Raw genomic sequence first — 8,204 nt, forward strand, 5'->3', positions numbered from 1 at the left:
GCGCTGGAAGACTATCACCCGGCCGAGCTCTACCGTGCGCTCGCTGTGTCCGGGGGCACCCTGCCCCGCCGAAAGGTGCGTCCCCCACTGTCCAACAACCGCGGCCCCAACTCTCGGTACCCCGGTTTTCCTTCCTCCGGACCCGCTAAACCCGGCAACATCCCCCACCTGTGCTTGCTGCCCCCCAACATCCCCCGCTGACCCCCACAACATTCTGTTCGGGGTCCACCGAGCCCCCACGTTCTTCGCGAGCCCGCTGACCCCCACAGCCACGTTCAGAACCTGCTGAGTCCCCTCGGCCCTCTCCTCGCAAGGCGCCGGCCTCCGGCCCCCGCAGCCCCCGCCTCCATGCCGCCCCAGTCTTAGGGCTCTTCACTCCGCTCTCCACATGCCGCCGCCCTGTCTCGCTCCTCTCTTTCTTGATCCCCCAGCACCCTCTTCTCCTCCTCGCCCATCTGGCCGGCAGCCTCCGCGCCCCGCCTCCCCGCGCCCAGGTGTGTCGCGCTGGCTCCTCCAGTTGGAGAGGGAGGCGGAGGACTGGGGTCCCGCCGCTCGCCCAGACCCGTGGAGGGTCCGAGCGCTCCGGGCGGAGAGGGAAGGCGGTGGATGCGCCGCGTAGGAGAGAGTGCTAGCCCCTCGGAGGGGACGCCTAGATACCTGGGTTTGGGGCCTGCCGACTTGCCCTGAGTCTGAGGTGCAGGGTTCCAGGCCACCGCTCCCTGGACTTGGGCCGCGACCGGACACAGTGGGAGGGGTCTCAGGGCGCCCGCGGGGCAGGAAGGATGCGGGCCGCGCCCGCTCTCTGAGTCTCCCCTTCCTCTCCTCTGACCTGAGGGGAGCTCGAGCTGTCTGAAGGGGGGACACAAGACCTAGGTTAAGGAGAGGGGGTTGGTGGCCTTTCCTCACCCAGCCCCCCTTCTCCTCCCCTGGCCCTTGACTCCCCCCCACACAATGAACAGCTTGTTGAGAATTTGCATTTTATGAAAATAGGGTGGAAAGACAAAGGGGTCTCTCTATGCTGCCTAGTCCTTCCTCCCTGGCCCATTTGGGAACTATCCCCAACCCTGAGGCTAATCTTTGGTTCTGGGGAAAGAGGGCCCTCTTCTCTTCCTAGCCTTGGGGCAGCCTGGGGGGGAGGGTAAACAAGGGCACCCCCCAGGAAGGCCCTGGGCTCTCTGGGGCACACGGCACAAGGGCTGGTTTGGGACAAGGCTTCTTTCAAGGACCAATAATTTAGGGAGGGAAACTGCTTTAGTTTCTCAAGGACCCTAAAGAAGCAGGAACCCTCAACTGTCACCCCCACCCCTCAATAAAATAAAAAGAACTCTCAATTTCTCTCCTTAAGTAAGTGAGACTTTTGAGGTCTAAGATTTTTTGTCCCAGAAAACAACAAATATATGGCAATGTCCAGAGACCCAAGTGGAGCTGGACACAGCTGGCCACCTGCAGCTAGGAGCCACAGTTGGTCCCTGAAAAACAGCCTGTATTTTGACGGAGGAGCTTGGCCCCCCTGTCCCCAGCCATTCCACATTCAGGCTGGGATTGCCAGACCTCCAGACCTGGGCCTCTGACCCCAGCTCCCCCAAGCCACAGTCTGTGGCTGAGACATTAGGAGAGACCTGACTAGTAGGGCATCTCTGGAGCGCCCCTGCCACTCTTTGGGAACATCTGGCTTAACTTGAAGAGTCTGGAAGGCCTAAGCCCTTGCAGACATGCCCCTTGGGGGTGGAAACTATTCTTTCGAGATTAGTGAACACTGCGCACACACACACACACCAAATCGCAGCCTGGGTTTAGAGGTTCATGCATCTGAACCCAGGAGGACTGTTGTGTTCCTGAAGTCCCAGTTATGGGGGTAAAGCCTAGGGAGAAAGCTATGGCGTGATACTGATAGTGGCACTCAGCAAGTAGTTATACCAGCACCAAAGCAGGCATGTGACTGGGACCAGACAGACAGGCAACAGGGAGTGAGTTGCCGGGTCCCGGGCTGGAGCCCAGGTGAGGGAACTCCCAGAGTAGGGCTCTCAGCATCTGCTCAAGGAGAGCACCTTTCTTGCCTATTCCTTCCTAACTCTCCATCTTCCCGCCCAGGGCTCTGGATTCCGCTGGAAGAATCTCAGTCAGAGTCCTGAACAGCAGCGGTGAGTCACCACCACCCCAGCCCCTGCCCTGGCCCAAAGGGTGAGGTCCCCAGGTGGGGGCGGGGGGGGGCAGCACGACACAGCATCTCATCCCAACCAGGGGGAGTCATTCTCCCACTTTTTTGGCACAGCCCCCTCAGTAGGAGTGAGGGGCATGTGGGGCTGTGGGCTGTGTGAAGGGGGTGGCAGAGAAAGGAGGTAGGGACTTCTGAGTCATCAGGTGCTCCTCAGCCCACCCCCAGTCCTTGCCAGGTGTCCCTTCCTGGGCAAATCTGGATATGGGAAGTGGAGGAAATAGGAGAAGCCTTCAGGGCCCAGCAAATCCCAAGGGCCCAGACCATAGCCGAGCCACGTCTAGCTGCTTGCGTCTGGCTGCCCCTGCCTCCAGAATCTCAGTCCTGTGCGGGTCCCCTCCTGAGGCTGCCCTCTTAGGAAGGATCTGAGGTGAGGTTAGATGTAAGTGCTGACCTCAGGCCCCACTCTGCCATGTCCCATCCTGATTTGGGCCTGGTTTCTTCTAAAATGGATCAGCAGATTATGGCTTGCTGGCCAGATTGGCCTGTTGGGCCCTTGAGCAAAGAGTTGTTTTAATATTTCTAAAGGGTTGTTAAAATAACAACAGGGAACAATATGACGGAGGCTGAATGAGCCCCAGAAAGAAAGCCTAAAATATTTACTATCTGACCCTTTGCAGACAAGCTTGCCAACCCTTCCCGAAAACCAGAAAGCACAGGGGTAAACACAGAAGTTTCAGTCACCCTGCTCCCCGCCCCAACACACACAGAGGGGGAAAGGCCTGCATTCAAAGTGGAGAGGAGCTCAGGTTGAGGCTAGGAGTTACCACTCAGCATTTGGAGGTTATCTGGGTCAAGCTGGGAGCTGGGGACCTGGGTCTCCAGGGCCTTTCTGAAGCTTTGAGACTTGAAGGGGCCTTTGGCAGCTGCTTTAACTCTGCCTCTGGCTAGGAGGGAAGGAAGGGGGTGGGGGTGGGCAGAGGAAACTCTGGGCTCCCCCAGCAGGCGAGGATTTGGAATGGCTCCAGACCATTGTGTCCAGTGGGCAGGCCTTCAGTGCGGGAAGGGGCGGCCTCGAGGTTCCCCTCCCCCCAGCCCTCACATCTGGTGGGCTGGCCCCACCGCAGCTGGGAGGAGCAGCTGTGGTCTGGGCTGAGCCTCGTGACTGGCCTCTGGGGGTGGGGCCAGCCCTCTCCCCGAGGCTGTGGAGTAGAGGAAGCTCCAGGCTGGGGCCGAATTTGGGGCTTCAGCTGCTCAGTAAGTGGTACTCTAGGGCTCACTAGAAAGCAGGGACTGGATGAAAAATTCGGCTAGCCTACCCACTCTGGGGCCCGACATTCTCATTGCCTCCCCCTACGGGAGGCTGGATTGATTCTGTGCGATTGGATGAAGTCGACTTCAGCTGGGTATGAGGAGGGACTTTCCAGCAACCTGTGATGAGAGTGAGTTGTCACCGCAGAGAGTGAGCCCTGCCTGGGTAGAAGAGACTCCAGCACCAGTGGAGGGCCATGCTATGGGACTGCCAAGCTCCTTTAAATTCTGACAGTCTTGATGAGATGGCCCCCGTGTCTCCTACAGGAAAGTGCTGACTTTGGAGAAGGAGGAAAACCAGACCTTCGGCTTTGAGATCCAGGTGGGAGAAGACGGGGTGCAGAGCGAGTGGGGTTGGGAGGCCAGTCTGAGGGATGGATGTACCCTGCCTCGCCCCACCCCACCCTAAGGGCTGAGGGTCCCCTTGTCTGTTACAGACTTATGGCCTTCACCACCGGGAGGAGCGGCGCGTGGAGATGGTGACTTTTGTCTGCCGGGTTCATGAGTCCAGCCCAGCCCAGCGGGCTGGGCTCACACCAGGTGGGGCCTGAGCCCAGGACACAGGGCTCTGGGAAAGGGGTATGACCTACTCCCAAGTATGGGGAGGTGGGGCGGGGGAATCTCTTCTAAAATCCGTTCCCCACCTTTGTTCTATTTTGGGAAGGCCAGAAAAAATGGATAAACTCCAGGCTTTGGATCCAGGCAAATTTGCCATTTACTGTGTGGTCTTGAACAGTCTCCTCTGTCAATGGGAATGATAACATGTCCTCACATCACAGTATCACAGTGTGGTGAGGGGTTCCCCTGGACACAGGGCCAGGGCCTGGTAAATGCCAGATGTTGCTGCTGCTATTCTACCTGCTGGCAGTCTGGCAATCACATGGGCAGGAGTTCGGGAAGGGGCAACATTCCATTGGATCTGCCTGATATTGGGATCAAGGCCTATCCTGCACCTGACCAGGCCCAACTCTGGGGTACCTCTAACGAGGAAATGATGCCTTTAGTAGGAGACCCTTGGGATTGGCCAAATCTAGAGGTCCAAGTCCCAGGAAGGAGCAGCCTGAGACTGCATGAATCGACCACCCTCCCCACTCCCCCAATTCTATCTCCATTTTCTTCCCTAAGCCCTCACCTCCTTGCCCACTTACCAGTAGCTCCTGGTAGCCAAGTGGTATGTTGCAACTTTGCAAAGTAGTTTCACGTCCACTCTCCCTCCTGTACCCCAAGGTAGCCACAGCAGGGACCCACACCTCCTTTTTACAGATGGGAAATGAGCCCTCAGTGATGGTGGCTTGTCCTGCCTGAGGTCAGGAGGCTTTGCAGTGGCACAGGGTATTGGAAGCTGAGGCCTCTCATGCTTGGGGCCAGCGTTAGTTCTTAGCTTGGTGCCACTCACCCTGCTCCCTTCCTGTCTTGGCTGGGTCTCATGATAGCCTGTGGGCTAGACCGAAATAACCAACTCTGGGGGCAGCCCAAGGTTGCTGGGAGGGCTCAGCCTTTGGGGACAGAACTTCCTGAGGGTGGAGTGCAGGTGTGAGTGTATGAGGGCCCTGACCCCTAGGCTGGGGTGCTGGGCCTGGACAAGGTCTCCCCAGAACCATGAAGAGTGGGGGCAGGGAGGAGTTCAGGAGTATTCTGTGGGGATATGACCCCTACCCTTTCTGGCTAAGATAGGGGGCTGGAATTCTTCTGTTATGCCCCGTGGAACAGATGCTGACCTCCTCTCTGCCTGGCAGGGGACACTATCGCCAGCGTCAATGGCCTAAACGTGGAAGGCATCCGGCATCGGGAGATTGTTGACATCATCAAGGCCTCAGGCAACGTTCTCAGGTATGTCGTATGTCCAGGTGCCACGGTCCCTGAGGACTCCTGAGCACTCCTGAGCTCAGCCTCTTGGCATTTCTGCACCCTGGGGACTCACTCAGCCTCTGATTCCCCACCTTCCTCAGGCTGGAAACGCTGTATGGGACGTCAATTCGGAAGGCGGAACTGGAGGCTCGTCTGCAGTATCTGAAGGTAAAGCAGCCCAGATAAAGCCCAACCTCTGCCCTCTTCCCAAGCCCCTGTCCCTGTAAGCCCCACTCTTTTTCAGGGGGTTATTTATCTGTCTGAACCTCCTTTTAACCTTAAGGTTTCCTCTGCGTACTCCCTGATCCTTCAGTCTGTACCTACCTCCTGCTGGTTTCTTGGGGGCTCCTGACAGTGGGGTGGGTGGTGTCTCTTCCAGCAAACCCTGTATGAGAAGTGGGGAGAATACAGGTCCCTCATGGTGCAGGAGCAGCGGCTGGTGCACGGTGAGTACACTGGGGTGTTAAGGACAGCTTGGCCTCTACTGATAGCCTCATACCCTCGGTCATGCTCCCTCCTCAGAATTAATGAGTTATTTCCCCCTCAAAACTGAAGAAAAGTTTGCTGAGCGACTGCTTTGGGTACAATACCACCCTGGGCTGATGCACACACATTTTTAGTTTATTCTTACAATAGCCCCTCTAAAAGTAGGTATTAGTACCATCCCCATTTTATAGATGGGAACACCAAGGCTCAAAGATGGTGAGCCTTGTATTATAAGTGGTTCTCATAATGATTTGAGTGTTTAATTTGTTTTACAAAGGAGGGAAGTGGGGCTCAGGGCTGTGATTTGCCCAGGGCCACACAGATGGTCAGTAGGAAGTTGTTGAGTTCTAGCCATGTTCTCTGACAGCCCTCCCTCATATCTTCTGCCTTGGCAGGCCTCGTGGTGAAGGACCCGAGCATCTATGACACGTTGGAGTCAGTGCGCTCCTGCCTGTATGGGGCTGGCCTGCTTCCCGGCTCGCTGCCCTTTGGGCCCCTGCTGGCTGCGCCCGGGGGCCCCCGTGGGGTGGCACAGCAGGCTGTGGGAGACCCAGACGATGCCGTCTACCACACGTGCTTCTTTGAGGGCGCTGAGCTGCCCATGCCCCCGCCACCGCCCCCCGCCCGCTTGTCTGGCCTGGGCCCCGTTGAGGCCCTAACCTCGGGGCCGCGGGCAGGGCTGAGCCGCAGCGCCAGCGTGCGGTGCACCGGCCCTGGGGGCGGCGGCGGAGGGGGTGCGCCAGGCACCCTCTGGACTGAGGCCCGTGAGCAGGCCCTGTGTGGCCCCGGTCTACGCAAAACCAAGTACCGCAGCTTCCGCCGGCGGCTGCTCAAGTTCATCCCCGGACTCAACCGCTCCCTGGAGGAGGAGGAGAGCCAGCTGTAGGGGAGGGGCGGGCGGGGGGAGGTATTTATTTATTTATTCGTTCCAACTAGAGCAAAAAGGGGGCGAAGGGGTGGGGTGGGACAGGTGCCTGGCCGAGGGGACCCCAGGAGTGCAGAGCAGCGGGAGAGGGTCCTTGTCAGCCTGGCTGGCCTGCTAGGTTCTGAACTTGTCGCTATCCAGTGGTGAACCCAGGCCTCAGACCCCTTTAGTCCTCTTCCCCTAAACCACAGTGGGGGCTAGTGCAGGGGAGAATCAGGCGATGTCGGGGTTGGGAGAGGTTTTGGGTCCAAAGATGGGGCATTCCATCCTATATCTGGTCAGTAGTGCCTTGTGGGGTGTCCAGGAAAATTCCTCCTGGGGGGGACCTTTGTCCACAAAGCCCTCTCCTCAGCTTTACTTGCTCCCCACCCTTGGCCTTGGGGAGAAATGGCCTATGGTCTGTTGCTCCCCACCATAAACACACACACACACACACTTCGAGTTAACCAGTGGGCCCCTGAGGGGACCTAAGGTGCTGGTCCCCTTTGCTCCTGGCCTTGACCCCTAAGGGCTTGCCCTCCCCCCTCGGGTGGGGGGGCTGTAACTAAGTTGGGTCCTGCCAAGAAGGGGTCCTGTGTTCTCTGCCCCTAGGGGGACAGGAACCGGCATGTCCAGGTGGGGTGGGGATAGCACAGGTGGTTCTACCGTTTTGCGTATTGCTTCTGAACTACAAACTATAAAATTGACGGGTTTTTTGTTTTGGTTTTTTTTGGCATCTGTGTCAGTGTGGTGACTGCCTGAGGGGCAGGATTGGGCTCAGACAAGCTCTGATTCCATTGCATACCCTGCCCCCCAACACACAGGTGGACACACACAGACACACACACACATTTTACATCTTATTTACTTGGAGCCTGCAGCTAGGGAAATAGTCGGGGGAATTTTTAACGTACATGTGTAAGCCTGAACTGGAGGCCCCACACCCTCTTCAGAACTTGGGGCTCTTGTTTCAGTGCATCTTGAGCCTCCCTCCCCAAATACCCACAACAGGTGTTGGCCAGATCTCATCTATAGGCCTTAATTGTCTCTGTGGCACTCTCTCTTCCCAGGGTCTGGGGTCTCCTGTAGAGACCTTAGCCATCATCCAGCCAACCTGTGACAGGCCCAAATCACTGATCACTCTTTTGTTCTAGAACTTCTCAATGGTTTTCCAGCACTCCTGGAATAAAATTATAGCTCCTATGCTGGAATATCTGACCCCTGCCTGCCTCATTTCCTTGTCTCCCCTCTTGCCGCCTGCTCTGGCCGCCTTGCTATACCCATTACATTTCAGACCCCCTCCCCTCAGGATCTCTGCACTTGTTCTTTCAATAGCTGGCTACTTCAGTCCTCAGCTCTGCTTCCCAAAGGTCTTGCCACCCCATCTGAAATAGTCACACCCACCACAGTGATGGAGTTCTGTTTTATTTCCATCATCCTACTTGTCACCATCTGAAATTGTCTGGACTTTCATGGGTTTTGTTCTTTGCATGGCTCCCC

At 57.2% G+C, this 8,204-nt stretch overlaps 1 protein-coding gene across 1 annotated transcript; it reads left to right on the top strand.

The window, feature by feature from the left end:
* Window positions 1–7,431, top strand: TAMALIN (trafficking regulator and scaffold protein tamalin; the record flags this gene model as incomplete). The annotated part of the gene is made up of 8 exons (XM_019623879.1): window positions 1–75; window positions 2,092–2,141; window positions 3,734–3,788; window positions 3,904–4,006; window positions 5,203–5,296; window positions 5,416–5,482; window positions 5,694–5,760; window positions 6,196–7,431. Coding segments are annotated over 8 exons (1,002 nt in total), but the record flags the coding sequence as incomplete, so codon positions are not given.
* Between the last annotated feature and the right edge of the window lie 773 nt (window positions 7,432–8,204).

This window comes from Hipposideros armiger, unplaced genomic scaffold (assembly GCF_001890085.2).
Source record: "Hipposideros armiger isolate ML-2016 unplaced genomic scaffold, ASM189008v1 scaffold_569, whole genome shotgun sequence".
NCBI lineage: Eukaryota > Metazoa > Chordata > Mammalia > Chiroptera > Hipposideridae > Hipposideros > Hipposideros armiger.